The sequence below is a fragment of the Chionomys nivalis genome, chromosome 8 (genome assembly GCF_950005125.1).
Source record: "Chionomys nivalis chromosome 8, mChiNiv1.1, whole genome shotgun sequence".
Classification (NCBI taxonomy): Eukaryota; Metazoa; Chordata; class Mammalia; order Rodentia; family Cricetidae; genus Chionomys; species Chionomys nivalis.
In genome coordinates, this window is record NC_080093.1 from 50,531,683 (window position 1) to 50,546,883 (window position 15,201).

At 46.3% G+C, this 15,201-nt stretch overlaps 1 protein-coding gene across 1 annotated transcript in view; it reads left to right on the top strand.

Annotated features, from left to right (window-relative positions):
* Positions 1–15,201, top strand: part of Top6bl (TOP6B like initiator of meiotic double strand breaks) — a 108,565-nt gene that overhangs the window by 5,415 nt on the left and 87,949 nt on the right. Inside the window, 3 exon segments of the mRNA XM_057778701.1 lie at positions 9,366–9,736; positions 9,739–9,870; positions 11,985–12,123. Of these exon segments, the coding sequence (XP_057634684.1) occupies positions 9,366–9,736; positions 9,739–9,870; positions 11,985–12,123 (642 nt within the window).

Sequence of the window (15,201 nt, forward strand, 5' to 3'; positions counted from 1 at the left end):
CTCAGAATGAGACTGTGACTGAGAGCTGCCTCCTCCTGTTTTATCATCCTCTCTGGTTCAATTACAGGCATGCACCACTACCACCTGGTTTCTATGGCAAACTAGTGTGGCTACTGGGATTAAAGGTGTGTGTTATTGCTGCCTGGTCTATAAAGCTGGCCAATGTGGCTGTTTTACTCTTTTTGATCCTCAGGGAAGTTTTATTTATTAAAATACAAGTGAATTGCCACTACACCTAGACATACTATATGATCCTCATGCCTCTGCCTCAATTCTAGAATTACAATGCTGCATCATCCAGAACTCCATCCTGGATCATCCCTGTCCAATGGTCATGTTCCGTTTCAAGCTGTGAGTACCACGAGGGAAGATAACACGCTCATCTCATAGGCCTGTAGCTACCTGTGTAACAAACTAATGTAAACAGAGAAGATCTTGGGAGGGAAGAGGATTCTCTACTGGAACTAGATTAAACTTAACGTTTTCATATTAAATAGTATGGCCTTGTCTGTGTTATAGTATGGGGAATGCATGTTATGCAGATGTTCTACCACTGAACCATATCCCCGGTTTATTTCCCAATTATTATATCTCCAATCTGTGTTCTATCATTTAAGCAGCAGAAAGAACTTTATATATGGACTGCTGTCTGCACAGGTTCCCTACCAAGATACCTGAATCTTAGTTAAGTTCTTAGTTTTTGTTTTTTTGAGACAGGGTTTCTCAGTAACTATGGAGCCAGTCCTGGAACTCACTCTGTAGACCAGGTTGGCCTCGAACTCACAGAGATCTGCCTGCCTCTGCCTCCCGAGTGCTGGGATTAAAGGTGTGTGCCACCACCACCACCTGGCAAATTATTAGTTTTTGTGATTTCTCTCTTTCTCCTCTTGCCTCCCTCCCTTCTTTCTCCTTCTTCCCCCTGACTGCCTTGTGAACATCTGTGCAAACACAGGTATTTGTGTATGCATGTGTTCTGTGTATGTATGTGTTCTGTGTATGTATGTGTTCTGTGTATGTATGTGTTCTGTGTATGCATGTGTTCTGTGTATGCATGTGTTCTGTGTATGTACGTGTTCTGTGTTTGTACGTGTTCCGTGTATGTATGTGTTCCGTGTATGTACGTGTTCTGTGTATGTACGTGTTCTGTGTATGTATGTGTTCTGTGTATGTACGTGTTCTGTGTATGTATGTGTTCTGTGTACGTACGTGTCTATAGGCCAGGGGACAAATTTTAGTGCATTCATCGAGTGCCATCCACATTTGTTTGTTTGTGTTCACCACTCCAGCAGCTGTGGGACCTGAGAGAAAGGAGCCGATAAAGGAGGTGAACTAGAATCTCATGCAATAGCTAACTTTATTCAGAACATTAGACAATGTATATTCTGAAGGTTATTGGGAGTCACGTGAATAAAGTGTACAATTACAAGGTCAAGTTGCATGTGGTGAGCAAGCTGCATGAGGGAAAAGCATGTTTTCCCATGGAACTATGGCCGGCTGTGACAGATAATCTCAGGTAAACTTGCTCCTACCTGCTACACCTGAGGGGCACAAAACACATTTTAAGAACAATTCTGTGCTTTTTTTGTTTGATTGGTTTTGGTTTTTTGGGACAGGGTTTCTCTGTGTAGCTTTGACTGTCCTGGAATTCTCTTTGTAAACCAAGCTGGCCTCAAACTCAAGAATCCACTTGCCTATGCCTCCTGAGTGCTGGGATTAAAGGCATGTGCCACCATCGTATGACATTTCAAAATCCATGCTTTGAAAAAATGAGGTCACAAAACTCTTGTCTTGTTTCCTTGGAGTTTTCTTACAAGCCCTCAGAGTTCTCACAGACTCCATTGCTGGACTGTGTTCCGACAGTTTGTTTTGAGACAGGGCCTCCCACTGGCCTGGAACTCACCAAGTAGGCTAGGCTAGCCTGTCAGAGAGCCCCCAGGGATCTATCTGCCTGTCTTTACCTTCCCCAGTGCTGGGATTGTAAGAAGATACCAGCATGATAAAATCTATCTATCTATCTATCTATCTATCTATCTATCTATCTATCTATCTACTTACTTTGTTTTGTTTTTTGGTTTTTTGAGACAGGGTTTCTCTTTAGCTTTGGAGCCTGTCCTGGAACTAGCTCTTGTAGTCCAGGTTAATCTTGAACTCACAGAGATCCGCCTGCCTCTGCCTCCCGAGTGCTGGGATTAAAGGCGTGCGCCACCACCATCCAACTCTACTTACTTATTTTTTGGTTGTGAGCCTAGCCTTTAACGGCTGAGCCATCCCTCCTCCAGGCCTCTACTTACTTATTTTTAATAAATGTTCTGGGGATTGAACTCAGAACTCAGGTTCTTCTGCTTGCAAAATACTTTACTGGCTAAGCTATTTCCTCATCTTTGGCTTTTAAACTCTTAACTAATCCTTTTAAACTCTTAACTAGTCTTTTAGAAGCTATACAAGAGATACTAATGATGCATTCCTATAGTTCCAGCTACGCAGGAGGCTGAGACAGGAGAATTGCTGGAGCCTAGAAGTTTGTCTCAAATCAACTCTACAGCAGGATACTATTCTTAAGACACTTGGCTCTTCAACTGAAGAGACAGGTGCTTGAGAGGGATTTTAAGGTTTCCTCCAGAAACTTCCTCTAAATATCAAGAGACAGACAGATCTGGTAAGCCTAAAGTTCAGAGATCATGCCGTCATCTGTTGGATTGTAAAAGACGTGTGGATTTTCACATAGGAGAGAAAATTTTTGGGACTGGAGCAGCATTGAAAAGGCTGAGGACATGAGAGCAAGAGTGTTCTGACTCCCTCGGCACAGCCCAGCAGCAGTGGACCGTACCGGCCTGGACTCTGCCGCACTCCTGGGACTCCAAGAAGAAACAGGGTCTCAACATACCTGTCAATAGCAGGAAGCTGCCTCAGAGTCTTAGTAGCAGGGTCCACGTAGACCCATGCAGGCAGACAGTCTGGTGTAACCCTCCCTATGGACTGTGCCTCGCTCTTCTGTCTTATCCCCCAAACCCAGATTTCCTGGGCTCCTTGATATTTGGAGGAAATTCTGAAAAGTTCCTTGGAACCCATCCCCTTAGAGGTCTATATGGGTATGTGGGGGAATGATAGAACCTAAAAGCCGGGATGCTTGTGGGGCTGGTGTGGAGTAAGGGCCGAGAAACCCAGAGAGAAAGCATGTGAATGGGCTGAGCCATTCCATTCCAGATGGAATCTCAGCAGTCCAGGGGAGACGTGCAGCGGCACTAGAAACCATTACTATGCTCCAGCTAGACCAAGACCACAGAAGCCGCCTGGGTGGGAGCCCTGCTGCAGAGTCAGTGGTCTCAGTGCAGATGAGGGAAAAGTGATACTCGGCCTTGATGCTCCTTCCCTGATGTTAGAGTGACATATGACCGACCCCTCAGGTAGAAAACCACAGGAATGGGGCTGGTCAGAGGAGCCTAAGAGACAGAGTTTAAAGCTGAAGACTGATTGAATTGTCTTGACTTGGTCAGGTTCATTCTTCTTCCGCCAGTCACAGAAACAGGGGCTAAGAAAAGAAAACCACATCCTTTTCCACGCCAGTCTTTGATTTGTGATTGTTAGACGGCTGCCCAAGGAAAGGTTAGAAAGGCGAGCTCCCAGGGGAGCATGCACCTTCAGAAGACAGGCTTAACTAACCGTGGCTAGCACAGACCAGGACACCAGCCTGACAGCTTCGGGTATGATGTGCAAAGGATCAACACACGTTTGCAAGCAAGTCTGCACACGAGACTGCAGGCAGCATTTAGTCCGATGGGGCCTTTTCATGGGTGCGGGCAGTTGCTGTAGGGCACAGAGGACTGGAAAAGGGTCCCACCTCAAGCTTCCTTATACAGTGTCAGGAAGTTTGGGGTCCTAGGAACCCCAGGGCTGTGTTCTGCTCTAAGTGATGCTTTGACGGCATGCTGGTCTTGACTAAATGGAGGAAACTGGAACTGGTGGACACCGAGCTATCTCCTCCATTCATCTCTGCCCCATTTGGATTCGAAACAGAGCTTACTTAGTATGTTCCATCCCCGCCAAACTATTTTTAACTCCAAAACCTAAATGCCATTAAAAACTGGGCTCATCTGAATGATCTTGACCGATCTAGGAGCAGGCTGGGAGCAACCATGATACCCAGTGACTTTTACCAGTCAATAGTGAGCCATTTCTTTCTTCTAAAAAGCTCATGCCATTAACCCCTAGGAGTACAAAGACGCTGGAAAAAAGTGTCCACTCTCCACCATACCCCAGAAATAAAATCTGACCGTACCTGTTTAATACTAGCAGCTGAAGGGGGGTTGTTGAGGGCTCGTCCGCTAAACTGTACTGGAATATGTGAGAATATGTGCTGGAATATGTTCTGAGAAGCCTACAGTGCTCATATCCAAGAGGAATCCGGTTTATGTATATCTTTGAAGCTGTAGACATTTAGGTCAGTTTTCAGTATCTTAGCCCAATTTACTCTTATTGTGTCGTTCTAACCATGACTGGCATCGGAAGCCTCCTGAGGGTAAAGACAATAGACTCTGGACTCTGACGAGTGTCTATTGACAGGTATGCAGCCTTTCTGAGCCTGAATTTCCTCTTCAGGAAACGATTAGGGTGACTTCACAGAAGGAAGCTGTGGGGAAAAACTAAGCAGTACAGGTCAGCTGCGAGGCACCGGGTGCCAGATAGGCGCTCGGCAGTGTTTGCTGTGCCCATTATCATTATTTTGCATGTTTTCTATGTAGGCAAATTTTGCCAGAAGGAAAGCATAATGCATGAAAATTTAGATTTGTATGAAAGCCGGATAGGGGAGATTTCTGCATTAAACAAGGACTGTCCAGTCTGGCCTAGTGGACTCCGAGCCTGTGATACCAGCTGCTTGGGGCGCTGAGCTGAAGATGACAAGTGCAGGGCCGCCTAGAACCTGGGCACTGCAGGAGACTTAGACGGCACGCCTTTCAGAAGTAGGAAGTGATGTAGCTCAGTGGTGGAGTGCTTGCTGAGTGTGGATAAACCCCGGGTTCAGTGCCCAGCCCCTATTTCTGTTGATGAGAGAACTGATAACAGGGTCTTTAAAAGCAGTCACCTTCCATGTATGTCTAAAATGATTTGATTCACACGAAACTGGTTTATACAATGTTTTAGGGATACATGTGCGCCAAGCTCAGGTCATCTATAATACAATCACTCAGGCCAAGTCTGAGCCACTATGACAGGTTAACAATAACCATTCCGAGTATTCCCCAGGGCCTTTTATACGGGGATTATATGGATTCTCTGTGGTTTGAAAGGACAGATTTGTGACTGCTGAGTGGAATACACGGGACCGGGAAAACAGCAGGGAGAAGGTAGCTCTTGTAATGGCAAAGTTCTTCCAAACCACTGCTTCCCAAAGTGGAATGGTTTGTGACGGCAGACCCCAACAGAAGACATTCAAGTAAACGCTAGCTACCAACTTGGGCAGTGGTGGTTTAACTATTGCACATAGTGGAAAGGGAAGTAAGGCAAGTCATTCCTGTTCTTTTTTTTTGTTTTGTTTGGTTTTTTGGTTTTTTCGAGACAGGGTTTCTCTGTGGTTTTGGAGCCTGTCCTGGAACTAGCTCTTGTAGACCAGGCTGGTCTCGAACTCACAAAGATCCACCTGCCTCTGCCTCCCAAGTGCTGGGATTAAAGGCGTGTGCCACCACCGCCTGGCAGTCATTCCTGTTCTTAAGTACACTGTGCAAACTGCTTGGATACCAAGAAAGACGGAGGTGGGGTGGGGGTGAAGGGAAGGAATTGGAACAAGCATTGCTTGTCTGGCTGGGAAATGCTGGATTAAATGGCCTCTAAAATGTCTTCTAATTTAAAGATCCTAACTCTCAAATTACTTCATAGATGTTATTTTAACTATATCCCTTGGAGAATTTCCCTATTTTAGCTGTGGAAAATTAGGACCTAACACCCAAAGTGAGTGGCAAAATGTGAGGGAATTAGACGTCCAGACGTTTTTAGATGTTTGATCCCACAGCCTCTTTTCAACTCGTGAAAATGGAAGTTGGAGAAGAAGAAGACAGCCACTGAAGCCAGAACGGGTAAAATCTAGTCACCTTTAGAGCTGAGTCCCAGCTGGCTGGCTGTGAGCTGTGAGGCCTGAGAGCCTGGTAAAGTGCTTTGGGATAGATACCGTGACCCAAGACTGAACTTTTGGCACTAACATCTTTTTAACGGGGCTCTTACAAGATGAGTCTTTGTCCCAGTGAGCCTACTCATCTTAAAATCCAGTTGATGGTCTGACCTTAGGATCAATAGGCTTGCTTGGCCACACGTGACCAGGCTCCTCAGCTGCTTCCATACTCTGGGCCACAAAGTCAAGCTTCCCTTCTAGTGTGTATCAGTTGTCGGGACAAATCCAGCTCTGGTTCAGAAAGGATAAAAAGTCAGTTATGGAGGGATGAACCATTTTGTAAAGTAGGTTTATTTCTCCCCCAGCAAAGGAGAATGGATACGAAAAGGGAAGGAAAGAGATCTCCTGGCTGGCCCAGCACCTGATAACTGGCAGATGAGAAATCAGACTGAGAAGGTGACTCAGCCAGGAGACACAGGAAGCCACTTTGTACCAGAGCCAGTCCTTTTAAGAAGGAGAGGAAGAAAAGCATAGGGAATGGGGGCGAAGAGGAAAATACTTTCGTTATATAAACCTTGGTATTGCTCTTTGCCTGCAAGCCTTAGAACATGGCGTGGCCATGAACTGATGTGGAAGTCAGCTCCATGATGGTCTCTGGTGCTCCCTAACCTACCCGCCCTCTGCGAGAGCATTCCTATCTGACCCCTGACAGGAAGTCAGTGGTGAGGCTGCCCCAGATTCTCTGCTCCAGGTGGAGAAGGCCTCGAGAAGGTGAAGGGATGAGCTAATCTGAGCGCATGGCCCCATTTGCAAGGATGTGATTAGTGGAGAGGCACCTGGGACGTGCTCCATTTCAGGAAACCCGGTTATGGGAACTGGTGGGGGACAGACTTCTCTCAGGACCTGAGAGAAGCAGTTAACCCTTTCTCATTGTCTGTGTGGGAAACAGCCTCTTGTGATAGTTGCTTGTTTCCCAGGGGAGAAAGTCCTCAAATGAACCTGATTTGACAATAGTTTAAATTCCTAAGGTTGACTTCCTTCAGGGCATATGAGTGACCTGGAGGAACTGGAGACTAAGGTACACCCTAAGAAGTGTCCAGAATATGTATAGAGAACACATTGAAAGGCAAAGGCAGCTTAACAGTCCCTGAAATGTCCCTGTTTGCCTGGCAACATTGCTTATGATGTTCAGTTCCATTCGAGCCCCCCATTTTTTGTCTTTTGGGGGCTTCAGAGTCAATCTGGGGCTCTTGGGGTAGGGTTTTAAAACTGGCCAGACAGTTTTTTTGTTTTTTGTTTTGTTTTTGTCTCAGAACAATCAATATCCAAAAAAGACGTGAAACGTGAGTTCAGTTTCTGAGTGAGCAGAGGAATGGCAGCACAGCCAGCACGCCACACGGTCTAGACTGCAGTGAGAACGGGTACCTGGAAACACTTCAAGGAAGCTACCAGAGAGCAAAGGTCAGGCTGAAAATACAGTGATCCACAAGGGCTTCTTGGTCAACCCAGTGGACTAAGTGACCTTATCTTAGGCAGGCCATTTAATTTCTTTAGGCCTCACACATGTTAATCTATTGAAGGTAAGTGGTACCTCAGCAATCCCTTCTGACTATAGCATTTGTTGGCCCGAGGAAGGAACCTGAGCAAACATGTTTTCATAATGTGGCATCCAACAACATATTACTTACTAGATCCAAACAGACAAGTTGGAGATGCAGGTTGATGAGTAGGAAAAGTGGGCAGGGGTTTGTGGGAGAGGAGGGTATCACCACCATGGTTCGTGTAGAGGGGTTCACATTTTACGGTAATATCAATAATGGCACAGTACAGAACTCCCCGACAACCAGCCAGGCCACGGCCAGGTGGGAGATAGGGAGATGGGGAGAAGTTCAGAGAGGACTTCAGGGATGCTTTCCTCTTACAGTTCTGACATTTACAAACTGAGTGTTATACAACCTCTCTTCAGAGCCTCATTTCCACTGTTTACAATACCTATTACACAGAAGGATTACTTTTGACAAGGGGAGCTAAAAAGTAGGGTGTGTAGAGCTGGGAGTCAGACTCAGCAAATGTCAAGTCTGATTACATGAAGAAACACTACCGGAGCTCTGAAGGTGGATCCTTACAGCAGAGGCGCCCCCCACTTTGCCTAGACCAATGTGAGGGCACCCTCTTCCAGGCGGCTTTGTTAGGTATCTGCCTACACAGGGGATAGTGTTGGGTGTTTCCTGTACCTTCATCCCTGAGGCGCATTCCAAGGAGGAGGCTGAGAGCCAAGATAACCGCCTCAGCTCAAGTGCTGTGCCATTAGCCATTGTTCCTCACCCTGCGGAGCGCTTCTACTGAGACGACATTTTCAGTGGGAAATATTCTAAAAGAGATGTAAAAAGGAGGAAAAGACTCCAGTGGCTTCCCAAATGTCGGCTTTTTATTAATTCTGATGATTAAAATGAATACTCCAGCCGGGCGGTGGTGGCGCACGCCTGGAATCCCAGCACTTGGGAGGCAGAGGCAGGCGGATCTCTGTGAGTTCGAGACTAGTCTGGTCTACAAGAGCTAGTTCCGTGACAGTCAGGGCTGTTACACGAAGAAACCCTGTCTCGAAAAACCAAAAAATGAAAACCACCTCTCCAGTTTGCCTAGCTGTGAGCACCCAAGATGGGGAAGGCGGGCAAGAGCTCTAGCACACGGCAGACGGGGTATGGTTCAGGTTCTAAGGGACATGGTCTTTGAAGTGGCACCAAGGCTGGTACTGGGCGGGCACTCTGCCAACTCCACAGCCTGTTCTGTGCAATCCCCGCTTCTGGAGTGGAAGAATTTCCTCCGAAGGAAAGCGGCCAACGCCCTGTTCCACCCTTCTCCTTGAGTAACTCGTTGCCAAGCAAGAATCTCTGATGCCAGTGTCTTCTTTTGGCAGCCCAAAGAACAATCTGTCAGATTCTCGGGAGCTGTGAGCCTACGTCCATCTCACGAAGCCCGCTCTGCAGCCTATAGGACTTCCTTCCAGACGTTTTCTGAAGTCAAACTTGGGGAAGGAAGGGTCTAGTGGGGAGGGGGAAGCTCCCAGAATCTTCCTGGAATAGACTGGGGAGAGGTTTGGAGACAGGTTGCCAGATACAAGCCCCCCAGCTTTCAGCTCTGAATTTCAAAATAATTTCCTTAGTGTATATCCCAAATCTTATGGCATGACATACACAATATGGGGTGAAAAGATCATTCACCTAAAATTCAGACTTAATTAGCCACCCATATATCCCTCTGTTAGATGTGGGAGCAGAGTCTGGTCCCAGGCACCGCCCTCAGAACAGAAGGCTAAGCCGGCTGGGGTCTAGAGCCAGCTTGGGAATTCTGCACCACGCAGCCGCAGCTTTCCAGGGACCGGCCCTGGAAAACGCCGCCGGCGGTCAAAGCGCTTTGAAAAGGGCCGAGGGCCGCGTCTTGGCGAGACCGTGGGAAAGTCTCCTCAGGAGGAGTCATCGCCCGGCCTCTTCCCGGCTCGCCTCCAACCTTGGCAGCAGGGCCACCTGTCCTCCCACCCAGCCGCCTACTGGTGCGGGCGACCTCAGGCAGCCCGCGCAGTGCGCAGGCGCCAGGGCTGGGGGCGGGGCGACCGCGCTGTCTGGCGGGAAGGGAACCGGCTGGCGGCCGCCTGGCCGGGCGCTCACGGGGGTCGAAGGAAGCTGAGGAAGAGGTTTAGAGCAGCCAGCAACCCTGAGCGCTGTGGCCGCTCTCCTTACAGAATGGAGAGTATGGCTTTGCCTGTCTGCGAGGTGATGCAGGGAAGGGAGAGAAAGACATTTTTCCGAGAAGAGGGCATTGTGAGGAGACCTCAAAGTTTGGGCGGCGGGATCTGGCGTTTTCTGAGGTGCAGGAAAAAATGCCGTGAATGGCTAGACAATTTTAAATCCCGCTTTCTTTGGGATTGTGGGAAGGGCGTGAGGCCTGAGGTATGGAGGTGCTGGGCTATCCATCACCCTCGTGGGTCCTTTGTGAGAAACCAGTGTATTCCGGGCTTGCCTTCGTGTGCGCTAACACCACAGTCCAAAGCTAAGAACGCGAAGGCCCAAGAACTAGGTATGGTGTTTGCCAAACCTGAGCTGATTCTGAGAGGGAAATCAGAAGTCGGCCAACTTGAATCCCAGTGTTTTGTACCCATCTATGTGAGAGGGGGATCGAAAAGGCAGGAAGGACGTGTGCAGCCGTTAAAGGGTGGACCAGGGAGTCAGAGGATAGGCAAGGAGGCACCAAGCCATGTAAAAACGGGAACATGAGGACAAGGTGTGACACGACCCCCCCCCCCCCCCCGGCAGCCACCCTGAGGTGCAGATCCTGGGCTGAATGACGAAAGGTTGAATCCAAGGGTTCGTGCTAGGTTCTCCATATCAGTGGACTGAGAACTGTTTAGTTCTAGAAGATGGCCCGGTGCCGGCTAGCGGCATGTGTTCACTCCACTGCTGAACTTTGCGGCCATCTCCTAATGGGGCACTTAGCTTCAGACCTAAGAAACGCTGCACAGGTGAACAGGGATAGAATCACAGGCGCTGAGGTGACTTAGAATATTTGTGGTCTCCATGACTTCTTTGTCATCGTCAGAGGAAGCTGGGGGATTAGATTTTACAGATGACAGAACCCGGGATAGAACCCAGGGCTCTGACTCACCAGCCAGTATTCTTTTCTCAACTACTATCTTTATACATAAAGACGCTGGAAAAATCCGAACAGAGGGCGCACAGGAAATCAGAAGATGATGTGAAGGAAGCTGTTAGATTGTAGAAGTGCCTGGAAACTGCCTTCAGAACTCTGGTACAAATCAGGATCTTAGTTCCCAAACTTGCTTACTCAGAGCTCTTTGCCTTAAAAAAAAAAAAGAAAGAAAAAGTGTTGGCTGAGAAATTTTAGAGTGCTCATCACCCTCGCAAAGACCTGGAGTTTGATTTGCAGCACCTTAGTGGCAATGCTGCCTTCTTACCTCTGTGGGCAGAAAGCATGTGGTATACTTACGTGTACGTGTATACAGACAAAACACTCATACACATAAAATTAAGTCATTTTGGCCTGGTGCGGTGGCACACACCTTTAACCCCAGCATTTGGGAGGCAGAGACAGAAGCAAGTGAATCTCAGAGTTCAAGGCTGCCCTAGTCTGCAAAGCACACAGAAGGTTGTGAGGTAGGTGCCTTATGGGTGCTGGGAACTGAACTCTGTTCTTCTGCAGGAACAGCAAATGCTCTTAATCTTAGAGCCATTTCTCCAGCCCCTCTCCAACATCCTTCCTTCCTTCCTTCCTTCCTTCCTTCCTTCCTTCCTTCCTTCCTTCCTTCCTTCCTCCCTCCCTCCCTCCCTCCCTCCCTCCCTCCCTCCCTCCCTTCTTTCTTTCTTTCTTTCTTTCTTTCTTTTCTTTCTTATTTTAGACAGGGTTTCTCTGTAGCTTTGGAGCCTATCCTGGAACTAGCTCTTTTAGACCAGACTGGCCTTGAACTCACAGAGATCCGCCTACCTCTGCCTCCGGAGTGCTGGGATTAGTGGTGTGTGCCACCACTGCCCAGCTCTTTCTTTTTTTCTTTTCTTTTCTTTCCTTTTTTTTTTTTTTTTTTAAATCTGAGTCAGGGTTTGTCTGTGTAGTAGCCCTGCCTATCCTGGAAATCACTCTGTAGACCAGGCTGGCCTCAAGCTCACAGAGATCTGCCTGCCTCTGCCTCCCAAGCTGGCTTTCCAACTATTTTTTTTGTGTGTTTAGATACAATACTATGCTGTGAACAGAAACAAATCTGATATTTCATAAGCAGGAGTACAGTATTTTATATTAGAGTTTTAACTGTGTCATACAAGTTTGTTAGGACCATGATCTTAAAGATTGCTTTTCATTTGCATCGTATTCTTTTCAGATTTTGAGGTATTTAATAGTTCACTGGAAGTGTGAAGCAGGACTGCCAAAGGGAGCATCGCTAGAAGGGCAGCTAGCGGTTTCCATAGACGCATTAAGTTCTAAGCAGGCGCCGAGTTCTCTCCGTTGTGCAGTGACTAGTAAGTAAAGGCAGAAATCATTGACAATTGTTTTGTCGCTACGCATGTCATAGTTCGTGTAAAGTTTCCAATTTGTCACACTCTTCTCTAGTATAGCTATAAAACCAAGATGATTTTAACAAGTATTTGGTAATTAATTTGTAAGTTCAATATAGGAAAGATAAAAATTATTCTTATTGTGAGATTCTGTAGCTAGGTTAAATTAAAATTGCTCAAAAACAATTTTATTTTTGACCTTGATTTTAAGCTATTCTTTCACAACAAATTTATATCAAGTTTTACGGTTTTGTTCATGTGTGGACTTTGGCAATTGCAAAAGAGGCAAAAATAAAGGAAAGGGAAATGAAATGACTAATGGTGTATGCTCTTATCATGACATCCAATTCCATAGTCATTTTGAACATAAAGGACTTCCTCAGTATGTCTGGCATACGATGGCACTGCTTTGTTATTTCTGATCTTCATGTAGTTAATTTATAGTCTGTCAAGATAAAAAGATGGGGACTGGAGAGATGGATCAGCAGTTAAGAGCACTGGCTGCTCTGCTAGAGGACCCAGGTTCAATTCCCAGCACCCACATGGCAGCTCACAACTGTCTGTAATTCCTGTTCCAGAGCTTCTCACATCCTCAGACATACTTGCAGGCAAAACCACCAAAGAATATAAAATAAAAAATAAATTTAAAAAATGGCTGGGTGGTGGTGGCCCATGCCTTTAATCCCAGCACTCAGGAGGCAGAGGCAGGTGGATCTCAGTGAGTTCAAGGTCAGCTAGGTCTACAGAATGAGTTCCAGGATAGCCAGGGCTTACACAGAGAAACCCTGTCTCAAAGAATGAAATACAAAACAAACAAACAAGAACGATGATATACACTTGACATAGTGCGTCATTACAGAAGCAAGGATGGAGCGTGACATTTTCTAGTTATCTAACTCCCTGAAATAATATTTAGCATTCAGTGTATATTCTAGACTTTTCTGTGTATGTGTGCACAGTTACTGAATTTCTTAACCAATGAAATTAGTGTATGATAGTACCAGTGCCTTTTAATAAAAGTGGGCAGCGTTTTGTGTTAATACATGGAGATCTACTTCATTAATGTTTGGAAACTTTCTTTGTTTTAAGTTTTATAAGTTAGCTGTGCGGTGGTCGCGCACGCCTTTAATCCCAGCACTCGGGAGGCAGAGGCAGGCGGATCTCTGTGAGTTCGAGACCAGCCTGGTCTACAAGAACTAGTTCCAGGACAGGCTCCAAAACCACAGAGAAACCCTGTCTCGTAAAACCAAAAAAAAAAAAAGTTTTATAAGTTATACAGACACACAATTTTAGTAGTAGGATAGATCAAGCCAGGCATGGTGGATGACAACAACTGGGAGGCTGAGACAGGAGGGTTGCTGTGAATTTGAGCTTAGCCTGGCATATATATTGAGTCCCAGGTAAGGCTAGGCTGAGGGTGCAGATACCCAGAACTTCTGTAGACGCTGGATGGGTGTGGTGAAATGCTTATAACTTGAGCCTTCAAAGGCACAGACGAGGGATGTCAGGAGCAGACTGGTTAGTGAGACTAGCCATACATGAGCTCAAGGTTCTAAAGTGGTTCAAACTGGTTAGTGAGACTAGCCATACATGAGCTCAAGGTTCTAAACTGGTTCAAACTGGTTAGTGAGACTAGCCATACATGAGCTCAAAGTTCTAAAGACCCTACCTCATAGAATATGGAAGAGCAATTGAAGATTCCTATCAGTCTTGGTCCTTCACATGCATGCTCACACATACAAACACTCAAGTACCACATACACATGAAAAGAAGTTTGGGGTGGGGGGAAGCCAGCGATGGTGGAGCATGCCTTTTATCCTAGCACTTGGGAGGCAGAGGCAGACAGATCTCTGTGAGGTCAAGGCTAACCTGATCTACAGAGCGAATTCCAGGACAGGCTCCAAAGCTACAGAGAAATCTGTCTCAAAAAAATCAAAAAGAAGTGGGGTGTGGGGGGTGGGAGGGGAAGAAGGGGAAAACTAAGGTAAAGAAGTAATGAGGGAAGAAACACAGTATCAGCTTCTAGCCTTCACATGAATGCATGCACACAACTTCTTTCACATACACCCGGACAGTACACACACACACCAAGAGAGCTATGAGATATCCCAACCCCCTGACTTTTTTCTCCTAAATGCTAACACTTTTGGCCACATTAACTGATTATTTTAATATTACCTGTTTCTAAACATATTTGTATTAGAATATCTTTTTCATTTAAAAAGATTTATTTTTATTATTTTGATTTTTTTTTCAAGACAGGGCCTCCTGAGTGCTGTGATTAAAGGCGTGTGTCACCACCGCCCAGCCCTTTTAGGTTTATTTTTAATTGTATATGTGTTTCTGTGTGTATGTCTGTGCATGTGAATACCATTGGCCAAGGAGGCTAGAGGTGTTTGATCCCTCTGGACCTGGAATTATAGAAGTTGTGAGCTGCCCATTGGGGAACTGAACCCTAGTTCTTTTTAAGAGAACTAATTGCTGTCAGCTGCCAAGCCATCTCTCTAGCCCCTTTAAAAAATTTAAAGGCATTATTATTACTGACTTTTAAAGAAAGAGTCTCATGTGACCCAGGTTGGCCTCTGACTCAACACGTAGCCAAGGATGACTCTACTTCTCTTTCCTCTACTTGCAGAGGAATGCTAGAATTACAGGTGTGTGCTACCACGCCTGGCTTATGTGCCGCTGGGGATCCACACTAGGCAGGCACTCTGCTAACCGAGGTACAACTCCAATCTCTTGGTTTGGTTTTCTGAGTTAGGGTCTCACCGTAGGCCATGGCCTGGCTCATAGAAGTCCTCTCGCCTTAGCCTCCAAGTGGTAGATTACAGTATAAGCCACCATGACGGCCTCTAACCGGCTCTAGTTTTGGTACCTTCTGTTTTTAGTATATAGAGCTATTTGTTTTGGGGGTTTCTCTGAGTGTCTCTTGCTTCTGAATCCCAATATCTTTATTTCTTGGCTTACTCACTGTTTTGGTGACTCTTAGACTGTAGTTGCTCCCTGACAAAGCATGTTGGGAAGATAAATTTCTTGAGACG